This window comes from Macrotis lagotis, chromosome 4, assembly GCF_037893015.1.
Source record: "Macrotis lagotis isolate mMagLag1 chromosome 4, bilby.v1.9.chrom.fasta, whole genome shotgun sequence".
Classification (NCBI taxonomy): domain Eukaryota; kingdom Metazoa; phylum Chordata; class Mammalia; order Peramelemorphia; family Peramelidae; genus Macrotis; species Macrotis lagotis.
This window is the reverse complement of record NC_133661.1, coordinates 274,876,132-274,902,255: the sequence shown is the minus strand read 5'-3', so window position 1 is coordinate 274,902,255 and position 26,124 is coordinate 274,876,132. Positions and strand designations below refer to the sequence as shown.

General features: G+C 32.6%; 1 protein-coding gene across 5 annotated transcripts in view; it reads left to right on the top strand.

The window, feature by feature from the left end:
• Positions 1–26,124, top strand: part of GPHN (gephyrin) — a 714,820-nt gene that overhangs the window by 486,486 nt on the left and 202,210 nt on the right. Inside the window, exon 11 of one of the 5 annotated variants that reach the window (XM_074236098.1) lies at positions 9,558–9,629. The exons of the other annotated variants lie outside the window; for them this stretch is intronic. Coding sequence (XP_074092199.1) covers positions 9,558–9,629 — 72 coding nt within the window. The remainder of the gene's footprint in view (positions 1–9,557; positions 9,630–26,124) is intronic. 5 annotated transcript variants of the gene reach the window in all.

Below are 26,124 nucleotides of genomic sequence, written 5' to 3'. Positions count from 1 at the left end.
TTGTGAAAAGAAATGAAAGTGATACAAGAAAATCAAGAGAAGAGCGTGGACAGCTTGGTAAAAGAGACACAAAAATCCAATGAAGTGGTCTTTGCCTTATTCTATTGCCTAAGACCATTGCCTTCAAAACAGAATTAAACAAATAGAATAAGGGGGACCAAATCTCTTTGAAGAAAATAATTCCTTAAAAATCAGAATTGGGCAAGTGGAAGCTAATGATTCCACAAGACATCAAGATTCAATAAAACAAAATCAAAAGAATAGAAAAAAAATGTGATTTATCTCTGTGGAAAAACAGCTGACCTAGAAAATAAATCCAGGACATATAATTTAAGAATTATTGGACTGGACAGCAAGGTGACACAGTGGATAGAGCACTAACCCTAGGGTCAAGAGAACCTGAGTTCAAATCTAGCCTCATTCACTTGATACTTACTAGCTGTTGTGGTCCTTTGCAAATCACTTAATCCTGAATGCCTTGCAAAAAAGAAAGGAAGGGGTCAGCTAGGTGGCGCGGCACCAGCCCAGGAGTCAGGAAGACCTGAGTTCAAAATCGGCCTCAGACACTTAATAATTACCTAGCTGTGTGGCCTTGGGCAAGCCATTTAACCGCATTTGCCTTGCAAAAAAGCCTAATTTTTAAAAAAAGAAGAATTACTAGAGTTCCTGAAAGCCAATGATCAAAAAAAAAAAAAGCCTAGATGTCATCTGTCAAAAAATCATCAAGGAAAACTTATAGCTATAGTTATCAAGGATAGTTAGAACTTTCAAGGAAAAAAATATTATAGGTATAACTATGGTTGGGTTCCTAGGTCAGGTCAATTTAACTCAATTCAATTAAACATATATTTATTAAGCATTTACTATGTATAATTCAGTAAAGTAAGTCCTAAGATATTCTAAAACCATAGGATAAAATCAAAACTGAAAAATCCATCAATCACCTCTGGAAAGAGATACCAAAATGAAAATTACCAGAAATATTATAGTCAAATTTCAGAACCAGGTCAAGGACAAATTATTTCATGTAGCCAGAAGAAAACAATTCAATGGAACTATCGTGGAACCAGTCAGGATAAAACAAAATTTAGCAATTTCTACATTAAAGGATCAGATAATTTGAGAATATGATATTCTAGAGAGAAAAGAAGATAGAATTACATCCAAGAATCTGAATATAATTCTTCAGGGTGGGAAATGAATATTTAATGAAAAACGAGAACTTTCAAGAATCTCTGATTAAAAATAACAGAATTGTGTAGAAAATTTGGCTTTCAAATACAAGATTCAAGAGGAATATAAAAAGGTCAACAGGATAGAAAAATAATAAGGGATTCAGTAAGGTTAAATGACTAACATTCCTCCATAGGAAAAGGGTACTCCTAAGAACTTTATCATTATTAGGGCAATTAGAAGAAGTATATACATAGACAGAGGGCATGGCTATGATGGAATGATATCAAAAAAATAAAGGACTAAGAAAGAAATGCAATGGTTAAGGGAAAGGAAGAGGTAGAATGATGTAAATTATTTCACATAAAAAGGCACAAAAGTACTTTTTACAGTGAAGGGGAATATGGGAGGGTCCTGGAAAACACTTGAACCTTATCCACATCAGAATTGGCTCAAAGAGGGAACTACATAAGCATTCATTTGAATATAGAAATATATCTTACTCTACAGGAGAGGAAGGAAATAAGAGAAAGGAGCAAACTAATGGTAGGGAGGACAGATTTGAGGGGAGAGGGGTTAGGAATAAAACACTTGTGAGAAATGATAGGATAAAAGGCAAGAGAAAGGAAGTTAAACAGATGAAATAAAATACCCAATAGTAATCATAACTGAAAAAATTTTTACAAGTTTCTCTGAAGTAGGCCTAATTTCTCAAATATATAAAGAACTCAGTCAAATTTATAAGTATACAGTCATTTTTCAGTTGATAAATGGTCAGAGGATAGGAACAGGGCAATTTTCAGATTAAAAAAAATCAAAACTATTGATAGCCATGTGAAAAAATTCTCTAAATCACTATTGATTTATAGAAAATGCAAATTAAAGCAACTTTAAGTTATCATTGGCTAATGTGACAGATGTTGGAGAGGATTATGGTAAAATTGGGACTCTAATGCATTGTTTGGTAGAGTTGTAAACTAATCCAACCATTCAATTTTGAATAATGCCCAAACAACTATAAAACTGTGCATACCTTTTGACCAGCAATACCTCTAGTAAGTCTGTATTGAGGGGAGAGGGATTAGGAAAAAACACTTTTGAGAAATGATAGGATAAAAGGCAAGAGAAAGGAAGTTAAACAGATGGAAGAAAATACCCAATAGTAATCATAACTGTGAAAAAATATTTACAACAAGTTTCTCTGAAATAGGCTTAAGGGCCTATATGTACAGGAATATTTTTAGCAGCTCTTTTTGTGGTGGCAAAGAATTGGAAATTGAGTGACTGCTCATCAACTGGAGAATAGCAGAACAAGTTGTGGTATATGATTGTGATGGAATATTGTTATGTTATGCTATGACACACAAAATCCTTTCCAAAAAATCTAGAAATACTTACATGAACTGATTCAGCAGAGGCAGGAGCAGTGTACACAGTAACAGCAATACAATGATCACTTTACAATGATCATTGTGAATTATCATCAGCATTTGCTGATATCAGCAACTGTTCCAAATGACCAATGATGAAAGATGCTATCCACCTCCAGAGAAAGAACTGATAAAAATTGAATGAAATTGAATGAAAATTGGAGCATTTTTTAACTTTATTTTTCTTAGGGTCTTTTTTGGTCTTTTAAAAATAATCATTACTAATATAAATATAGTTTGCATGACTTTACATGTATAACATATCAAATTGCTTGCCTTCTCAATTGGGAGGGAGAGAATTGAGTGAAGAAGAGAGAATTTTTTAGAACTTAACATTTTAAAAAATGTTTAAAATCATTTTTACATGCAAATGGGGAAAAATAAATTTTTTTAAAAAAAATTTAAAAAACAAACTTCTGGCTTTAAATAAAGCATTTTTATTAACTGAATATTTCACTTATTCAGATTATCTCTGTTCTCCATTACTGTAGATAATTAGGAGTTGAATATGGAATAAATTAAATCATCAGTTTTACTCCATTGTTTTTCAAGTAGTATGACCTTAATTTCTTACCTCTTTATTTTTCAAAACCTGTTAATTCCGTTTTCCATTCCTTTCCAACCCCCATTTCTTGAAAATAAGTATTATTTCAAATTCTTTCTTAAGTTTGTTAGAATTTATTATCTTCCTCTTTAACCAGTTCATGAAATCAATAGATAAGTGGATTATAGCCCTCACTTGCTTTTAAAATCACATTGGTTTTCTAAAGCCTCCCTCTTTTAATGATTTAAAGTGTTTTCTCTGACTCATTTGCTTATACCCAATTGCTGCCAAACTATTGAAAAGGGAATTAGCAGTTTCTAAGACTCTTTAAACTGTCACTGTGTTATGTGTCTTAGTTTTCAATGAGACTTCAAATCTCAACACGTTAATGAGCTTTAATAATTATTAACAGCAAATATATGTGCCTTTTTGTTTCTCCACAAATTGGCATCTTTATTTCTTTATCTGTGCTGTATTTCTTAAGCTGTAATTAGGTGATATTTGAATTTTTCCTGATTAAATTACCGTTTCATAAACATCAATCTTTTACCCATTTCAGAGAATGATATAGAAATACTTCTGTCAAGGAAATAGAAGATCATGACTTTTATTTGTACCTTTCAATACTGATTTCCTTTGCAACTCTGAATAAGTCAGTTCATGTTATATTGTTTCATATCATTCTTAACTGAAAAATTCACATATAACATATAAGATCCTTGGAGAAATTCCTTAAACAATTGTATAAAACATTGACATGAATGATGTTTGAACTAAATAATATCTTTGTTGTAAGAGGCTTCACAAGACACATATTATTTTATACTTCATATTTGTACATCATAGTCACCACTTTATTTTTTTTTTAGGCAAATGGGGTTAAGTGGCTTGCCTAAGGTCACATAGCTAGGTAATTATTAAGTGTCTAAGGCCGGATTTGAACTCAGGTACTCCTTACTCCAGGGCCGGTGCTCCATCCACTACACCACCTAGCCACCCCCACCACTTTATTTTCAAACTCATCAGTAATTATTTTACACTTAATTTTTAATACTAAAAAGAATGTAAAACTACTTTATTTATTTTGTCTTTTTACCCCTACCTAACATAGTGTTTGCTTAGCAAAGTAAGCTATCAATATTTGTTGAATTTCCTTGTTAAATTGAAAGCCTTTTTTAGTAAGGGAGAAAAGCTCTTCATAAATGACCAGGATAACTTGTTCTACCAATTATATTGCAACCTTCAATGTCCTTTCTAATGAAGATCTGATATCCCTTAATTACTTCTTAATATCTAAAGCTCTAATTAAAAAAGTGAGTAATTTGATGATGATTTTCCCTGATTATTAGCATAAGGTGACACATAAAATAAATGATTTCCAACTTGTTTTAAACTATAATGAATAATATCATGAATAATAATACCTCTATTGATCCAATTGGAAATAGTATTTCCCATAGATGTTGAAGTTTTTTTTAGATTTTCTTGTTTCCAGATCATATTATACTGAGTATATCAAACTCCAGGAAAAAAAGGACCACCTCAAAGGATTATCCCCAAAGTGATCCCCAAAGAAAAACTAAGCAAATGAAAAATATCTGTTGTCTAGTCTATAGCATTCATTTGGATGGCTAATGTATGAGGCAGAAGTCAAAACCCATTCCTTACTGGTTCCAAGTCCAACTCCCTGTCTTCTATATCAAAGCTCAAGTGATTTACTAGTTTCCATGAAATGTAAAAAGACCTAAAGAATGACTTACAGAATATTGCATAGATAATCTTTAGATTAGAAGATCTGGGGAAAACTTTGGAGAAGAATTGCCCAGGATGAGAAAGCATAGATGCATTGTGATCTGTACCAGTAAAGAGAATACCTATATCAATGAAAGAACAGTAGGAATAAATTATCATTAAATAAAATTCAGGCCATTTTGAACATCATTGTCAATTATGTTTTTTTCTTTAACATTACTACTTCTTGAATTAATTAACTTTATTTAACAACTCTCACTCTGAGACACTGTGGTATTCCTGTCAGAGAAATCTCAAATACATAACATAGCTAATAGATGCTACTAGGAAAAAGTTGTCCAAAGGCATCTCAGATTCGACATATCCAAAAGAGAACCCCTTATCTTCCTAAAAAGGGGTGAGAGGGGGAGGGAGGAACCTTACCCTCTCCCTTAACTTCATTTCTGTTGAGGTCATTCTCATCTTTCTAGTCACCCAAGGTTCAAAACATCAATCATCCTCAACTCTTTAATCTCATATTTCTCAGATGCCTCTTCCTTATATGCCACTTGCTATATATCTTACATCTATTCCTTTTTTTCACTCAAACAGGCCCATCACTTCTCATTTAATTCCTTACCTCCAACCTCTCTTCAATCTACCTTCCATACAGCTGCCCAGTTGATATTCCTAGACTGAAGGTCTTAGCCTGCCTCTCCTCTTCTCAACAAATAAACTCTTTTCTCTAAGATTAAAATGAGAACTCCCTGGCTAGCTTGAAAGATTTTGGCTTCAGTTTCCTTTCTGAACTTACTAACTTCAGATATTCTCCATTCTTCTGACCTATTTGCTTTCCCCTGGATCTCATCTTCTGACTCCATACCTTTTTACAGGCCTTTGCCTGAAATATATTTTCTCCTCTATAGAAGCCCTAGCTTCTTTCAAAGTTCTGTTCAGATTTCACATCTTAGAAGAAGCCTGTCTTTATTCCTCCAGTTGCTTGTGACCACTTATCAAAATTTACTTTGTATATTATTTTTTTGTTTTGTTTTTGCCTTTAGCATGGCAGTAGGATTAAGTGACTTGCCCAAAGTCACACAGCTAGTAAATATCAGGTGTCTGAGGACAGATTTGAACTCCAGTACTTCTGATTCTAGGGGTGATGCTCTATCCACTGTGCCATCTAGCTGCTCTCTTTCTATTATTTTATATTGGATTTTTCAAGGCCCTTTTCCAAGAAAATGTAAGCTCCTTGAAGGCAGTTTGTATCCCCATTGCCTATCATTCTCTAGTAGTGTTAGAAGTAGTAAGAATTTAATAAATGCTTGTTGAATTAAAATAAAGATTTTCTTTAGATATAGGAATCACATTTATTCCACGATAATACTCTTTTAAAAATCACATGAACCAATTGTGACAGCAAAACCATAAAGATGATCATTAATCTGGATCAGCTTGTTCTAGAACTACCAACCTGTTAAACTTCCTGCCTTTTTCTCATTATCTAAGTTGTTTGTTTTTAGCAATGCTTCAGATTAAAACACCAATAAAAATTAAAGGATTCCTAATTAGCATAATACATTTAAGACTTTGTGCTCAGGATTTTTTATTATGTTTCAGTAATGTTGTGTGAAGAGTAGCATTTTAATTTGCTTTTCACACACTCCTTAAAGAAAAAAGATTGTTTCACATGGAAGAAAATTAACTGAACTAGCAAGGAAGATTTAAGGGAGTGATTATATCTATTGTTGGTCTGGCATTAAAATTTTCTAGTCGGGCAGCACAATTGTTTAATTGGGAAACTTAATGGCAGCTGAAAAACCTTAGTGCTTGTGTTATCAAGCTGGAGTTATTTACTATATTACATACTTGTCAGGACTGACTTGCCACTTTAAGGACCCTTGTGTTTCTAATGACACAATTGATGCTTTTTGATATTAACCTTGGCACAGGAGGCTAATACATTGAGCACAGTCAAGGGAAGCTTTTATTCTCCATAGAAGTGTTAGTATTTCCTTGTTTTCTGTAAACCAAGTCCAGATGTAATGCTTCATCAAGTCCTGCCTCAACAGAAGGCCCCAGATAGCCAAAAGTAAGTGTTTCTTTTCCAGCATAGAAGAATATTGAGTAAATTCACCTAATAAAGCCAAGGCTCTCAAGTCATTGCCCCAGTCTAAATAGCCAAGAGTAAATCTAGGGTATAGCTGTTTCAGAAAGCATGCAACCTCTATATTAGCCAAAACTAAAATCTCTTCTAGCCTTTCAGAGGGGTACTTCAGAGAGTCAACTGATGTCTTTGCATGTATTGCTAACTAATGTGTAGAAATTTTTTTAAGTTCACTTTTTCTTTATTCTTCTGTCTTTTTTACCCATCTTCCCTCATTGTAGCAAATTAGACGGCCGGATGAAAGCAAAGGAGTTGCTAGTAGAGTTGGATCCCTCAAAGTAAATATGTTTCTAACATTTTGGGGCAGAATTTTGTCAATAGCCTATACTTCCTTCTTCCTTTTTTTGGGAGGGTTGGATGGGTGGGATGGGGCTTTTTCCATTTTCCACCATCCCATTTGTTTGTTTGTTTTTTAATTTCAATATTTTTATTGGCTGTTGGGTCATATTATTTTTTGTTTCAGCTATACATAAGAGCAACCAGCTGAAGGCAAGCCACCAAATAACTAGCTTTGAAATGGCACTAGAAACAAAATGGAGCAATCGCTTCCTTCAAGGTGCCTATAATTTGGGGCTCTAGATTAAACCGTTCCTCTGATTGATGTCACTCTACGTTTAAGTGCCTGTTACACAGAAAACTGGTTCATTTTCAGAATATGTTCTTCCCCTTTTTCTTTTTTGGTAAAGAATAATTAAATATTTCCATGCTCTTGCTAATTTTTACTCTTTTCCACAAAAACAGTTAGTATAAGAGTAAAGAGTTTCATTTAATATTTGTATGCTTAGTAACTAAGAAAAAAGAATAGTTTATAGCATTAATAAGAACTATTTCAACATTTAGCTTTTAGTTTTAAACATGTTACCCTTTTTATTTGAATCTTTTAAGATAATTATATTGATTAGCTAAAAACAGTCTTCAAAACTGTTACTAATTTGGGTGTAATTTTTTAATGGACAACTAAAAGTTTCTTTTCTAATGACAGTTTTGCTAAACCCTTATCTTTCTATTTGGTTAATCAATATCAGGCACTCACCACTCTACCTATCATCTAGACTTGATGCAATAGCAAAAAAAAAAAAAGTTTTCATCCTTAAGAAACACTTTCCAAGGTAGCCAAGAGTCACTTCCACTGCTGCCACCAAAAATTTTAGGTAATTCGCAGAATTTAAAATATTTATTAAAAAACATAAATTTCTAAGAATCAAACTCTTCCCTCTGCCCCACTCCCCATTTGCTCTTATAATATATATTATGTTTATCAGTATAGTCCAAATGCCAGAATAATTCACTGTAAAGAGACTGTAATGACAGAAACCTAATTTTAAGCCATTTCAGTATTTCACTTTTTCTCCCCCTCACCTTATTTCCTTTTAGCAATTTAAAAACTACTAATTTCTGCCCCCTGTCCTTTCCCTGCCTTCTTAGTTTAATTTTCATTTAATTTTTCTTTTAATTTCCTTTTTGGTGTGTGTGTATGTGTGTGTGTATGTGTCTCCTTTGTTTCAGGACAAGCCATCCTCTTTGTTCTTTAACACTGCTATACAGCGGGCAACACTTGTGAAAATGTTATTTCACCGAGCACATAATAGTGGGGATGGGAATGTTTTATTATAAAATATTTCAGAAATAAAATCATTTAAAATGATTTAATTTTTTAAAAATGGAAGTTTGTGTGTCACAGTGATGCACTTAGAACATTCCTCACTGTCTATTTGTGAGGTCTCTTTCTTTTTCTTTTTATTTTGGAGAAAATGAGCCAACACAAACTTTTACCTTGGGTCACTCCTAAAATTTAAATGAAAAAATACAGAATATATATGAGACCTTATTGAAATTAGTGATGGTGATACAATGAGATTTAATGGAATGGAAAGATAGCATCATTAGTTACAAAATAGCATCTGCTGTATGCTGAATAACGTGTGTGTGTGTGTGTGTGTGTGTGTGTGTGTGTGTGTATTTGTCATTCTAGTTTCAGCTTTTAAATGTGTTGGACACCAATTTATAAGTGTATGGTTACTGATAGCTTAATGTATATACTTATTTGACAACAAATATATACATATTTGACAACAAAAATATAGGATCCAATCAATGTATTATTTTGATATGGATGTGTCTACCTACAATGGTATATTTTGGAAGGAAAAGGCAAGGTTTTCTAAAAAATAAAAAATCTTCATCTCCTCCCTCTTTTAAGAAAATAAATAGAAAATTTTTAAGAGTAAATACTTGGGAAATTATTTGGCAGTTATTATGTTTATTTCCCTTTCACTGTTCCTGGGGGGGGGAAAGTTTCTCGTAATTAAATAAAATAAAATGTTGATCTCCAAATTATTGGTTTATTGAATATATATGCTTGCGTTATAAAAAAAGAACTTTGATGTCATGAAATGTTTTGCCAGGGGCAGTGAGAAATGTGTAATACTGTGATCTTATCTTGAAAAGAAAAAGAAAAAATGCAAATAGAACAAGTTGCTTTTTCAATTCATTTTCTGATGTTTACATGTAGCTCCATCGAAAGCTGGAGGAGCTCAGAGATCACCTAGAAGGCAATGTGAAAGGATACTCTCTCAGAGTAAATGTACGATTTCACTCGGTGATTTTTTTTCTAAACTTCCGCTGGCTGGTAACACCAAATCTAATTGGTTTGTCCTTTCATCTCCATCTCTTTCCTCTCTCTCTCTCTCTCTCTCTCTCTCTCTCTCTCTCTCTCTCTCTCTCTCTCTCTCCCTCTCTCTCTTATAGCTGGGGTTTCGTGCTAACATATATGAAATAAAGACAAAATTATCAGGTTTTAAAAGAATAATTATACCACACTGACCAATACTGGGTTGGTTTGATAACTTAGACCAGTTACTAAAGTAAAAAAATTCCCTGCTGAAAATCAAATTTGTGCTATAAACATATATTTATCTTACTGGCAATCACTTTATATGAGACTTCATTTTGAAGCTTTTCCATCAATCTATCTTCCACCTCTCATTAAAAAATATTAAACTGAATTTTAAATTATGGGCTGGTTCAGGCAAATGAAGCCTTGATGCTTCTCAAACTTGGTCTGTGTGGGAGATTAATGTGCTCCATGTCAATCATTAGGAAAAACAATTGGTATCAAGGTGAAATCCTAAGTAAATTGGCTAAAGGATTATTCTATGATCCAGTAGAATAAGATAACAAACTTCTCAACTCACACATTTGTTAAATATTCTGAGATGTTCTTCAATTAAAAATAACCAAATCCAAATATAGTAATTATATCTTAAACAGACTCATGAACCATCATAAAAATATTTGAGATAATATATTGTCGTACCTAAAATTTCATTTGGAGGAAGTTGGCCACAAAACAAAACATACCTTGGGTATTTAATTTTTCACATTGCATCTACTTAGCTCTAATACATCTTTTTGTACAGTGCATATTTTTCATGACAGTAAAGTTGGATGTTAGAATTTAGACACAAATTATTTATGAGCTTCTTGGCATACTTGACTGTCCCCCTCAACTTGTGATTTTTATTAGAAATATATCAAACTTCTCAACACATTTTAAAGAATAATTTTTAGATATTCTTTAGTTAAAACTTGAGCACTTTTTCAATTAGAGTATGATGTAGATTTAGAGAGAACATTTGCTGCAATTGATCGAAAGCAAATGTCAAAGCCAGGAAGATATGGGTTTAAATCCTACCTGTGCCATATATTGACATGCTCTGAGCATGTCAGCTCTCAGTGCTCTGAACAACTCTTGAGGATGACATATTGCAGAGGTGCAGAAATAATCCAGGATTACTCCATACTAATGAAATTGCAGGTCTCATTCCTAATTCTCTGCAGTAGAATTAGTAGACAAGAATATGTTATATTACAGTAAAAAAAAGTATAAATCTTTTCACCCTGAACTCTATTCCTAGAGTTTCAGAAAATGGCACCTGTGAATCATAGTTCTTGTTTTTATTTCTCCCACTTACCACTTATATATCATAGTATCATAATAATTTTGAAACATTCAAAATAGAATCAAAATTTTTGGTTGTCTCCTTGTTTCATTGAGTTACTTGGTCTAGCTACCAAGTAGATTAGGAAGTCATTAGATTTTTCCAGTTGAGATCCCTGAATCCATGATCTCTGAAGTAAATAGTTCAAAAGACTTTTAGCTATATACGTAATTAATCCAAGGATATTAACTAATAATGGGCTTATCTTTCCACCTCATTCTACTAAACCAGAGTATCATTCTTTTTTCTCTCAGGGAAAGATAAATCCATAGAGAGAATTATTCTTAAAGAACAAAAACAAAAGTATTTTCTGCTTCCTAGTTCTGTTACAGTCATGAGATTATAGCCTTATCATCTCTAGATTTTCCTTCATTTCACCAAGCATAATTTGACACTTCATTGGGTAGCACTTTGCCCAGGTTTCCTTATGAAGGGACACTGAATATTAGATGTTTCCATCCAGAAGTTCCCTTATAGACTAACATATGGAAAAAGAAATATTAAAATTCAATTCACTACCTCCAGCTTTCCTAATAAATTCAGTAAAGAAGGAAGGATGCAAATTGCATGACTAGTCCAGACTCATCCATTTCTGCTTAATTTATCTTGCTGTAAAACCATTTTAAAGGTAATATTTTAATGAATATTGTGTCTTTCATGAAGAACAAAGTATGGGCAAATCTATTTAGATTACTTCTCATTAGTAGAGCCCTTTGAAATTACGATTTTATTAGTACTTTTCCAACATTAAGTTAGCATATAATAACTATTCATTTTTTCATGGAGGGCTACATTCATTACAGTGGCGATATATAAAAGTAATATTGTTCTAGATTTAATGTATTTGAAGAAATGCCACGACTTTTCAGTAAGAAAGAAAATTCAGAAAAAATGGGTTTGATTTGTCATTTTTTTTTCATTTTTTAAACCTGTTTGTGGAAGTAATTTTACTAAAGTTCTAATAGTTTCTTATCTGATAGTTTATAGAATACACTTAACCTGTATTGGGGAAATGGGAGTGGGAAGGGAAGACTAGGGAATAGAATTTTCCTTAATGAAATCATTTAAACTATTAAATTCCTTCCTATGAAGGTTCTTCTTTAAGAACAAATAAGAGTATTTGTGCTTTATAATCTAAGCAAACCTTTTCTATACACTTTTAAAGAGTGAAAGTATAATAAACATGACTTAATATAATTATCTAAGAGGGATAGCTTTATTTGATTCCAAAGTGCTAGAATATTAGCTGTCTAATTTAATAGATGAAAAAAAGAATTCTTGGAATTCAGTAAGATACATAACTACAAGAGAAAGATCCCATGTATAAGAAAAAAATTCCCCTTTTTACCAAAAACAGAGACATAACTAGTAGAATATTAAAACATTCATAGATGCCAAAGAAATATTATTAAAAATGTTGAGTAAAGACTTATGATGAATTTAATTTAGATAATTAATGGTAATAATCTGATAAATAATAGTGTCAGATAGATTTGTCAAATGAGAATTGATAGAAAACAGTCAAATCTTAAATATTTGGAATATAATTATTAACTAATAGATAGCTAAATATTATAGTTACCATAAGAAAGAAACTTAAACTATCACTAGATTGAGTTATCAGGTGGGGAAATGGAACATTTTGTACTCTCTTTTATTTTCTACATTCTATATAACTTGATAGAATTCCATACTATTACATTTAGTTCACTCCTGAACAACATCAAGAAAGAAGAAAAGATAAAAGGAGGATGACTTATGAAGACAGATAATTGAAATTCAATAAGTAAAATTTAGAAAATAGTCACTATGTGTCAGGGCTGTAATAAATGTTTATACTTACTCTATTGATATAAAGAGGAGGAATTCTTTTAGTTTAACAAAAAGAGTTACAGCTTGAAACAAAAACAGTCACATGGTAGATATTAAGGAAAATATTGGAGTTAAGTCAAGCTCAGTTTTACAGTGGATGTATTTTTGAAGAATAATTTGAAATGTTCAGGGATGGATGTATAAAAAGCTATGTATAGATTCATTTGAAGAATAATTAATAGTAGTGCATGCGATTTAATTTCGAGGTTTTTGGTCTAATATATTTATGTAATTTCATGTTACATATTTATGATGTCCAAGAAACTATTGTCTTTGCATTTATGAACACTATTCATGTGCCTTTTTATCATACATTTTCATATAATACAAGTACAGATTACTGTGCTAAAATATCTAAAACTAAAATATTATGAATAGAAACAGTGAAATTACCTTCTTCCCAGAATCTAGAGCTTTAAAACAGAATTACTCATTGATGTGGGATAAATTCTGATCAGTCATTCCTAGAGATTAATAATTAGACTTGTTAACCTGTCCATGTAACTACATTTTTTTGACTTTCCTTTTTCTACCATTTTACCCCACAAACATTAAATTAACCTTAAACTCTTCATTTATTTGATCTATTATTGAAGTTCCATTTAGGGTTTTTATCTATCAAGTCAAGAACATTAAAATTAACTCTTAATCACTAATTATAGAGCCAGTGAAAAGGGGCAGCTAGGTGGTGCAATGGATAGAGCATCATCCCTGGAGTCAGAAGGACTGAAGTTCAAATCCAGCCTCAGATGCTTAATAATTACCTAGCTGTGTCACCTTGGGCAAGTCATTTAACCCCACTGCCTTGCAGAAACCAAAAAAAAAAGAGCCAATGAAAGGACCAGTGATTAAATTAATACATTTTTTTGAATGTTCTGTTTATTACTGAATCCTGTTGTGATAAAGAAAGCTGCTTCCCCTAGGGAAACATCTGTTTCTCCTTTGAATTCTCTAAATTCTCCATTATGACTTCACCAGAAATCATAATCTTTTATTCATGATATAATTGCTCCAAGCAAAAATATAACATAAAAAGAATATATAAAAATGCCATGGTTTAATATATATGTCCCTGAAAAGGTTTCAAAGTGTCTCTATTGGGAAATATCTGTGTGATTGGGGAATTGCCTGACCTTCTACATCTTCTCAGATGATCTTAAAATGTATCTTAATTCTTGCATGATATCATGATATCATTTGATTCTTTTATTTTTAATGAACCTTTTTATTGGATTATTACAATGTTCTATTTGGTTTAATATTATATATATCAATAAGGACAGCATAGCATAATGATTAGAGAAGTGATTTCAGTCAGGTAAGACAGCAATAGCATAATGATTAGAGAAGTGATTTCAGTCAGGTAAGGCCTAGGTTCAAGTCCTATCTCTAAAACCAACAGGCTTTTGCCCTAGGAAACTCAACCTCTCTACAGCCTAGGAATTCTCTAAGAATATAAATACCAGAGTTGCAAGAAAAGGAAAATTGATTTACATTGGTTTTAGGATTAGGATGGGCTGCTTTCACCAGAGCTCCCTTTCTGATGAAATCCCAGATCTGGAACAAATACATTGATCTGGATTGTTGATATCATTATAAACTTTTTATTTGGCATCATGAGTACCTTGACAGAAAGCATATAGTGTTAAGCTTCAGTCATTGGAATATTAATACTCTTACTATTTTCCACAAGTTCAGAAAATCCCCTGAATGTTTAAGGTTACTCAATATGGTTTTTGAAATGTAACAATCATACTTTAATGCAAAATGTTAAAATTCTTTTTATTTTAGAATTGGAAACTTTAGAATATTTTAGAATTAGAAACTGAAAATTCTCATCCAAAACTCAAAAAACTAATTACAATAATGACATTTGCCTAAATCAGTATTCTCCATGCTGGTACTTCTGTAAAGCTGTTTATTGCTCACAGAACCGATATTTAATACAATGAAAGATAATACAATATCTTTTTGACAAAAAAAAAATCTCCTTAGTAACAGAAAATAGAGTAGAGAAATACCAAAAACTGGAGTGATATCAGCCAAACTGTTTTTATTATTTTTTTCAAATTTCTGTCTGCTATTAACCCTTGAGATAATGAAAACAGACTGAGCAATTGGAGAAAGAGAGCAATGATTTAAAGATTTTTACAGTCATGCTTTTCTGCAAAATTCATCTTATTTGGAATTTGCCTTATAATAAAGAAAAATAAATAAATATCTTTGTTAAAAAGGTATTATATGTCACTACATTTTTTTTAAAAAAAAAAAGGTAATAAGTACTTTCCCAAACCATCAAATAATACTGACATAATCAGAATTGCTTTGCCTGGGATTATGTTTATATTTGTTAAAGCCTCTAACCATTATATAAAAGTTCTAATTTAATCCATCTAATGCCCCTTGAGCTTTCTTCTACATATCTCATTCTTCTTAGCTTAGAAAGAATAGAATCAAATAATAGTATTTTCAGTTCCCTAGCAGAAACTTCTTTATTATCATTCCTCTTCCTACATCTGTGCATTTTGGATTATTATTCCAAATTTTTACCCAAAAGAAGTCTTTCTAGTTGTGTCTGCCTTCATTAAAATTGAGATCATGGGATAATAAGATACACAATTTAAATGAAGGACAAAACAAAGCCCTTGGTTTTTGAACTTGGAATGGATTCGGCCTTTTAGAATCCATTTTAACATGGCTTAAATGAAAATGAAGAAAAGCAAGTTGGGTCTGGTAAGGCTTTTGTATTCAAATTATTAATCTATTTGAAAATATGTATGTGCAATGATGTTGCCATTTGGTGGTATTTTTTCTTATCAACTTGGAAATGGACAAGTTGGAGGAAGACAAAAGATCAGAATGTGCTGGCTTTGCCATCCTGGGAAGAGGATGGCATTAATATATTCAAGAATCTCTCAATAAAAATAATTTTAAATGTGATTTTCAACTAATAATAATCAGTGCAATATAGCAGGAAAAAACATTTCCAATGTTCTATATTGCCCAAATAAGCACAGTTTCAGGAGGTTCTGGGAAGAGAAGAGACATCCCCTTTAATTCATTTTACTTACTTTTTTAGCCAGGTATTTCCAAGAAAAGATTCCACTCAGATGGCTTGAGGCCTGGGATATTTTCAAACTAAAATGTCTTCTTATAACAACTACTTAAATCCCTGGCTAATGTGTTGGTGTTGGAACCATCTAAACTTCTGAGACCCTTACTATGCCATCTTTCCTTTTTAACAGTGTTTTCTTTTCCTCACTGCACAACCAGGCTCGGCTTCCCTCGTGCTCATCTACCTATAGTGTTTCTGAGGTATATTCTGCACGTGTTTTATTACACAGTCAACAACATGCTCGCCCTCACTGTTTTTTTTTTTTTTATTTTACTTTCCTTTTGCCTTAATTTATTTTGCCTTGCACTTTGCACAACCTGCCTGGAAAGGGAGGGAAAACCAAAAGATAACTCTCTTTTGGGAGTTATTAGGGGGAGAGAATATAGGATGATCTCATCTAACACACCACCACAGTGTCCAGTTTGACTTTTGGGGGCCATTATTTTCTCACACGAAGATTACTAAAATCTGAAAACTTAAATATACACTTGTTCTGTTACTGTCATATAAATTCTTCCCCAGATTGCTTTAAATCAGGTCATTTATTACTAGAAAAGGCAGCATGGAGGGAGGAGTGGAAAGAGAACCAAGTCTAGAGTCAGAACACTAGGTTTATATTCTGGTTCTGCCTACTTACTCTCTGTGTGACCTGGAGCAAGTTGTTTAACCTTTCTGAGCCTCAGCTGTCACATTTGTAAAATGAAAGAGGTGGTCAAAGCAGCCTCTAAGTCCCTTTTCTTCTAAATCTTTGATCTTGTGAAAGAGATAACAGGTTGTACACTTGTGTAATTTCTTTGATTCTCCTTCTCTGCTTACATAGTTGAAAAATTAGACTCTAAAATTCATTGTTAAGCAAAATATTTAAAATGAAATTACCATTTCTTCCTCTTTTTCAAGAGAGATAGCAAAGATATGCAGCCATTTTTCTTTAAACCACAGCAAAGTCAATTTAATTATCCAACATTTTTCTAGTCCAATTGTTGTATTAAGAGTCTCACAATCAAGAAAAGTCTACCACTCATGAGATTCTGGCACTTTTAATAAAAATACTTTAGATTGAAATTTGAACTGTTCTCTTTGTACTTTCAGGAGAAAAAATATCTCATTTCTGTTGTGTTCCTCAATAATATTAAATAGGTTATCTTCTTCCTCTAAAAAGATTAATTGAAATCACATCACCAGACTTTCAATAACCTTTTGATCCCACTTTTCAAAGCAAAAACACTGGTAAGTAGTAGAAAAATAAGAACATATTTAGCTCAAATTTTGATTAGAAAGGTTTCTTTTAATTTCAACCTGTGAATTTCAAAATATTAGTTTCTGATTCTGTAGACATAGGACATCTTTACTTACATTTATTCTAAGCACTTTCTCAGGGAGATCCACTTGATTCTTAGTATAGAAATGTTACTACAGAATAGTTCTCACACACACTCGTTCTCTCTCTCTCTCTCTCTCTCTCTCTCTCTCTCTCTCTCTCTCTCTCTCTCTCTCTCTCCCTCTCTCCCCCCTCAAGTTCTATCAGATTATAAAGTTTTCAGAACCAGAATGTAGAAACATCTTTTGACTTGTAAATTGAAGAAACCAGAATTAAGAAGGAATGAATCTGTCTTATTGAATCATCTTTTAACTTGCAGACTGAAGAAGCCAGATATGAAAACAATTGGAAGGGTCTTTCACTGTGGTATTTACTTAGTCATTTCTAATTATTGCCATTTTTTTTATTTGTAAATTATATCTTTCTTGGATTTTTTTTTCCTCTTAGAATTGGTTTTGAGGAGAATTAATTTTTATTGAACCTAATCTTTATAGAAAAAAAAGGAAAATCATGTGAGGACAATGAATAAATATGACTTCAGTCAAGAACCTTGATAGAGAAGTTTGATACCATCTCATCACTGCATTTTTCACAGGACACATCATTTCGTAATTTGCCCCTGATGTAAGTTCTCAGTGTAAAAAAATAAATAACTTTTTTCATCCTGTCACCTCATCTCAGCAATTTACCATTTCCTAGTATAAGAGGTACAGCAGTGGTACCAATTCCAATAACCTATAGCACTCTCAGGATATTACTTTTTCTATGATAGTATATGTAGGAGATATCTCAGGTTGTAATGTGGAACTGATCTCTGGGGCATTACTCTTTGACAAGGCATTTGTTCCAAGGCACTCAGCAACTGAGTATACATAATGCTTTCTGGTTTGAATTTATCCCATTTAGTTTTATTTTATGATAATACAAGGACTTTCCTGATTTGTCATGAAACAGTTTTCTGTCACCTGTAATTAATCCTTTTTTCTATTTAAACTCATAAAGCATAGAATATAGATTTCATAGGTGGTGTTTCCGTTTAATTTATGATGTTTTTATAGATGGAGACTTGAATAAACAGTTCAGAGATTCCCAGAGTCAAATATTCATTATACAAAAGCAAGACCAGGAGTAAAAAACCTCAGAAATAGCTTTCATCAAGTTGCACAAAATGTCTTAAATATGTAAATCTTCTAATTCAAAAAAGTCTAAACCTAAAAACAATAAAAATAAATTTTCCCAAATCAACATATTTTCATTTTGTACAAGTCATTTAATGATGAAAAACTACAGTCTTTGGTGCGAAGAAGCTTACATTCTATTAGAATTATAAAATGTAGACACGAATAAGTATTACATTTTGCAGTGTGTCATGGTGTATAGGAGAGAAATGAGAGATTAGAGAAAGGAAGGAACTAACCAAAGTTATCAGGAAAGTTTCATGAAAGAGACGTTATCTGAATTGGGTCCCTGAAAGTCAAAAATATAAATTTAGAGAGAGTCTGTCCCAGGTTAGCCTCTCTAAATATACAAAATCCTTTTTTAAAAAATCAGAAGCATGTGTATTATGAAAAAGTATTTATTAAGTGCTTAGGTGTAAACTCTGCACTAAATGTTGAGAATACAAATACAAAAGAGTAACAGTCTCTCTTCCCTCAAGTATTTAATATTACAATAAAGAAAAGACAGCATGTTAGGGATTGGTAGTATCTGAGGAGGGATGATATAATTTGAAAAGTTAGACTTGTGAGTAAAGCTATAGAGGAATAGACTACTGCCTTTTCCACTTTCAATGGCATTATGGATTTATCTATAATTTTAGAACTGGAGGGCAAATGACAAGAAGACTAAAACCAACCTAGACATAGTGAGCTATGAGAAATATTCAGTTCAATCCGTTTAGGACCCTGAATGGAAGTTCCAAAGCTAAAAGTATAAAATCCTCTAGGACATGTTTGGAGAATACAGTAACATTGAGAATGATAAGAAGATAGATCATAGATCATTTGAGAAAAATGGATGAAAGCATTGAGGTAACCAGAAGAATAGGAGAGATTGAAGATGCTAGAGAAAATGGAAATAATTGATAGAAAAGACACAAGAGTTGAGAGATAACTATCATATTCAGAAAACAGTAAGAAGACCACTGTTAATGAATCATAAAATACATGGAGAGGAACAAAGTGTAAGGGACCTTGAAAGAACTTTAAATACTAAACAAAGGATTTTGTATTTGATCCAGTGGTAATAGGGAATGTGTTGGGAATTCTTCCACTCATATGTCCTGAGATCCTCCCAGCCTTGGTCTGTTTGACTGGAGATAAATAAATCAAGAGACAAGACTAGAAAAGTAAGCTGATAAGCAATAGCCATAACCCCAAACAATGAAGGAGATGTACACATAAATAATTCTTTTTTATTTATTTTATTTAAGGCAATAGGGTTAAGAGTGACTTACCCAAGTTCACACAGCTAGGCAATTATTAAGTGCCTGAGACTGGATTTGAACTCAGGTCCTCCTGACTCCAGGGTCATTGCCTGTCCACTGCACCACCTAGCTGCCCCCTATAAATAGCTTTTTTCTCACTCAGACATTTAAATGACAAAGAAGAAAGCTCAATTAGCCTGTAGGAAGAGGTTGTAGCTATTTTCATTATTTGGGAAGTTAAGTAATAAGGATAGGATGGCAGGCAGTTTTGGGGAGAATGTGTTAACTTTGAAGTCGTAGTTAATCAAGACCACATCTGTTTCAAGTGAGTTCATGTTTTTCTCTAAGTTAGTCTTATCAGAACATCCTATTTAGTCAATAAATTTCTAAACTTATATTGGCCTCCCTTCAAAGATTAGTCAGACTTATTTTGTACTTGCCGGCTCAAGGATCTCTATTTACATAAGTACTGTAACTGTTCCTCTGACTTCTAAAGTTAATTTTCTGGGCATTGCCCACTTCCTCTCCAAATACATTCCAGGCATGTATGTTTTATTTATGCATATTATGTTCAGGAAATAACTAGAAATCCAGTTTAGTTGGAACAGAGTGCATCAAAGTATGTAATGTGCTGTTCAAATAAATAGTAGGCTGATGCAATGTTAGGAAGTTTGTTGTTTTTTTTTATGCAACCCCTTGAAAAGGAACATTTGACATTACTTATCTTGACAAATGATTGTGAAGATGCTAAAAACTGCAATGATAGTAGAAGCAATAGTATTTTAATCTTTTTCCTCTATTAAGTCAATCATCTTTAATTTACATCAATGAGAAAGTGATATAATCTCATTTTATCACAATGATAATTCTCAAGTATCACAATGGCTGTACCTATTGCATTCACACACAAAAAAAAATTCTTTGCAAAACATAAAGGAATCTGACTGATGACCAATGATTTACTGTTAGTTGATCCTTGTTGAGGGTCTTACTCAACATTTGCTATGGGATATTATAATGTAAGAAATCCTCTTTGTAAAATAATGACACTTCAAAAATTACAGTTCTCTTTGATATTCTTGAATGATTAATAGACTTCAGTTGTTTGTCTTAATACATGTTAGAGAAATCTCAAATTATAGGAGACTGAAGGGACTGGATTTATCATTTTGTTAGTATAGTTTTCTAGATGAGGAAATTTACTCTATTAATACTTTAACTTTTATTTTTTTATCATTCACTTACTTGTATAGGCATATATTCTAACTCATAAACATAATGTACAAAGGAACTTCTAATTTTTAAAAACAGAAAAAAAGGCATTTCTTAACATAGTGATGAAGGAAAAAGTACATTAGGGTGATCTAGTCTGTGGTTCCAGAATGTGAATAAATTCACTTTAAAAGATCAATTTTTGACCCAAAAGTATTTAGGAGCAAAAAATTTTATTCTTTTAAGGTAATTAATTAAAGGGATTAAACATTTATGGGAATATAAGAATGTAAGAACAAAAATAGGGACAAGTGTTGCAGTTGGACAGCCAGCAAGAGGTAAGCAGCATAAAGTACAGAAATTAAGGATAGTTGCAATGTTATTGCAACTGAAATGATAACAGTAGAGAGCAGGGGATTAAGGCCAGCCTTTATATAGAGTATCTGGGAAAGGGGTAAGGAAGGAGGCAACTTGGAAGGGATTAAGCAGTGAGTAATTTATAGACTAAGCAATTCCTGAGCCGTCAGTTTAGTGCCTTTAAGTAGCTTCTGTAAGGTAGACAATGGGATATGAGTATTGGGGTATTTCAGGTGGTTTTGATTTTCCAGAACCACTAGATGTCAGGGACATGTAGCTCAAAGACTAATCCTTTCAGCCTAGGGCAGGAATTTATTGTTTTGTTGATAGGTCTTATCTTGTGCCTAGGGGCAGGGAAAAATTTACTAGTCCTTGCCAGGAAACCTTGACCTTCACTGAGATTCAATGACCTGCCAATAGTTTGTTATTGTCATTATTTTATAAAAATGTCACTAGTAGGTTCATGTAACCATGTACTTCATCATAGCGCTCCCTTGATTTTGGTTCAGCCCTTAAGAATCATCTTCACATTTGAGGTTCATAAAACAGTATAAAATAGATGTGTGAAGAGTATGAAACAAAGTGTCATACCTTTACAAAGGACTTAATCCTTTTAAGTCAGACAAAAAAAAAAGATCCTCTCCTGAAATCCTAATTCATCCTCTATCATATCAATATTCAGTCACATTTTTAAAAGATAATTTAACATACTTATTTAGAACTTCCTTTGTTCAGCCAGAGCCAGATTTGCCCAATACCCTATACACTGATAATTACATTCAAAATTAAAATATAAGATGACATTGGCATATGAAGGTGATACTTGCAGTACTTCTATTTCAGAGCTATTATATTAAATGAGAAAATGTAACTTTAAAATGAAAACCTTAAAATTCTAGGTTAAAAAATATTATTTGGGGGGTGGCTAGGTGGTACAGTGGATAGAGCACTGACCCTGGAGCCAGGAGTACCTGGGTTCAAATTTTGTCTCAGACACTTAATTACCTAGCTGTGTGGCCTTGGGCAAGCCACTTAACCCCATTTGCCCTGCAAAAAAAAAATACCTAAAAATATATATTATTTTTGAATATCCTATTCAATTTTCTACATTGTTGTTAAGTCATTTCAGTCCTGTCTAACCCTCTCTGACCCCATTTGAGGTTTTCTTGGCAAAGATAGTATAATGATTTGCCATTTCTATCTCCAGTTAATTTTTTCAGATGAGGAAAATGAGGCAAACTGGACTGAGTGACTTGCTCAGGTTCCAAAGCTAGTAAGTGTCTGAGGCCAGATTTGAAAGCAGATCCTCCTGACTCCAGGGCCAGCACTCTATCTATTGTGCTACCTAACTGCCCCACAATTCTATATACATAATTGATAATAAATATTTGATGATTGTTTTTGTTAGGAATGAAAGCTAAATCATATAACTGTAAAATACCTAAGAAATATAAAGATTTGTCAAGTTTTCTGAAGGATCAGTTATTGATAGTTTTGACACTCTAATCCTGCATACATATGTTATCCTTACTAATTAATTTTGATGCCATATATATCATTTGAATTGAGGGTATAGCCAATGCCAAATTCTTATTCAGCTTGGTATCTAGTAGATCTTTTTTGTTTGTTTGGTCTTTTGCAAGGCAGTGGGGTTAAATGACTTGCCCAAGTTCCTACAGATAGGTAATTAGAAAGTGTCTGAGGTGGAATTTGAACTCAGGTCCTCCTGACTTCAGGGTCAGATTAAATTCATAATTTAAATTCATTAATTTCATACTATGAAATTAGAGTAAATTGAAGAATATTACTAAATCACTAGAAAATAATTCCTTGGTGAACCAATGGAAACTAAATCAGATTTGACTGATAAACAAATGGGTCATTTGACTCTGATTAAAGCTATAGGATCTGTTACACAGAATCAGAAAGGAAACTATCAGGAATTTAAGCAAAAAAAAATCCTTTGGATTTAATGTGAATGAAATTTCCATATAGGTTGGCTCAATTTTTCTCAAATTGACAAATTAGTTTCTTTGAAAGGGAGCCTCATCAGATGTTCTCATGTAGACATGAAAAACAGAACTGTGGAGCTCCAAAAAACTGTAGTAAACTTGAACCAAATAAGCAGAGTCAAGGGGCCTTCTCTCCCACATGGCATTAAGCTCTTCTAAGATTCCAGGTTGAATGAGTATTTGGCATTGACTGTGCCCTCAATTCTTCTTTGCTTAATTCTGTCAATTCTCGTGACTTCTTTTTTTTAGGTTTTTTTCAAGGCAATGGGGTTAAGTGGCTTGCCCAAGGCCACACAGCTAAGTAATTATTAAGTGTCTGAGGTCAAATTTGAACTCAGGGACTCCTGACTCCAGGGCCGGTGCTCCATCCACTGCGCCACCTAGCCACCCCTCTGACCTTTTTTTTAAATGTTTCTCTGAATGAAAATCAGTTTTCTTTATCAAAAATATTTTTTTCTCTTTTGGGTCTGAGCCCCAGAATTCTTTCCCTTCTAGGACCTTATGTTCCAAAGGTCTAGTTGCCTTCACAGCTTCAGGTAAATTACCAAGGTTTAATGAATACTAAGTATGTTCATGAACATACCCTGTTCTGGAAACCTTCTTGGATTGAATACCATGTATCTTTTCCTCTTAGTTTTGTAGGCATTTTTTGATTTATCACCGATTTTTTTGGAATTCTTAATCTCGTGTGCATGCACACACACGCACAAATGCATCTACTAAACAATTGGCAATGTAAATTTTCCTTACATATTTTTTTATCTTGTGCCTGTTCATTTGTGCACAATGGAGTTTATACATAGGTTTCCAGAAAATATAACTATCCACTTTCTGTAGTCATCATTCCCATAACTTTCAAAAGCATTTCTTTTCCATTAATAATGTCTCTGCATTTGCTTTGTTAAGAATTAAGTCTTTTTCATGGACCATTTATGTTTCCAAATAGCATATTTCTTTGCAGAATTTATTACCTCCATTGCTGTGAGAATTGTATTTAAGATATTTTAAAATTTGAAATATTTAAATTTTTTTTCCATCATTTTCCCAAAATATTGAATTTGGTATGGTTCTCACCATATCCTGGAACCATTTCTCCTTTATCATAAATGATTAATATAGAATTTCCACAGAGGCCATTAAAAATTACCTTTATTCCATTCCATCTTGACTTCCTAGAGTTCTTTAGGGTTTTTATTTTATTTTGTTTTTTGCTACTACTATGAATAGAATCATCTTAGTTTTTGACTGTTTTTAGGCATGTTATTTACATTTTGTAGAATGTAGTGAAATATTTTGTTTGTCCAGCAATTAGCCTTAGTGAAGGAAATCTTGGATATTGTCTGTAGCTTCCCTGTCAACTTTTTTTAACCTAAAGTATCCCTACTATCCTTTTTTTTTGCCCTAGGTCTGCCATGTTATCATTTTAAGGAATGTGGAGCAATAATTTTTTTTCATTTATTAAAGTTATCTTTACCTTTTTTTTCATTCTATGTGTTTGTTGTTCTTTCTTTTTTTCCTCTGGGCTCTGATTGTCATGATATCCATTTGTCTTAGAAAATACTTTCAAGTCTAGGAACCCAAAGACTTGAATCTATTGTTGAATTTATTAAGCAGGTCTAGTGATTTAATTCCCCTATACATACCCTCTTTAGATATGTCCTTTGTTATTTAGAGCTATTATATTATAATTTCATTCAGTCAATTTACAAATTTCCATGAGGTATTTGACAAAAGTTCATTTGTCACTTTAGTTGTTTAGAACACAAAATACATTTCACCACAAAAACCATGTTTTAAATGCTGATTAGATTTAAACAGTGAGCTAGTTTTCAAATGTCTATGTGATTTATAGTGTAGATGAAATTGTAGTTTTATTTAACAACAGTGATAAATTTATGATCTAACTTAACAACTTAACAGTATTTCTAAGGAAAGCTTTCTTCATTCTAGCATAGGGTTTGGAATGTTAGGAAGAAAGTTCCTCTGAAGGAGATCTGTTGATCACTTTCCAAGCATTGGAAACTTCCTATTGATCACTGTGTTTTTTCTAGATCTTTTATGATTGACTCAAATATTTTAACACTGTCCTTTACACAGAGTCTGTTCCTAATATTTAAAAAACTCTTCTGCATCACTTCTGTATAAGATCCTATGAGTTCAGATGGGATGGATCTATAAACTAACAAAGTTAAGCATAATGATTTTGAAATCAAAGTTGACCTCTCTCCCATATCCTTTATTTCCCAAACTCTGTTTTTTTGAAATTCTACTTATAACAAACAAACTTTGCATTCTTCTCTTGAAGACTTACATCAGTTATTCCTCTCCCCCAGACATGCAGCAGAAGATTATTTTGATTCTTAGGCTTCTATTGGCTAGAGATTCTTTCCTTTTGTAACCTTTGTTCCCTTAATATTTTTCCTATCCAAATGTAATGTTTCATGTTGCTCATAGTTCCATGTTTCAGTAGCTTTTCTGTAGGCTCCAGTCTTTGAGTTTAGGTAACTGGTGGAGATCTCTTGCTTAGTTTAAATACACAATGAAATGTCCTAGAGCTAGTTTAAGTTGCTGAGTTTGTCCACTCAGTGCACACTACTCCACTTCCCAAAAGTGTTTATTTTTTAAATCAGAAGTGTTAAATAAGTGGTTTTATGCAGCCCACAACACTGAGGGTGGCCTGAACCAGATTAAAATGTAATTGGGAAATATTTAATAAATTGTAATATATTTGACATGATATATTTAATAAATACTTAACAAAATTAAT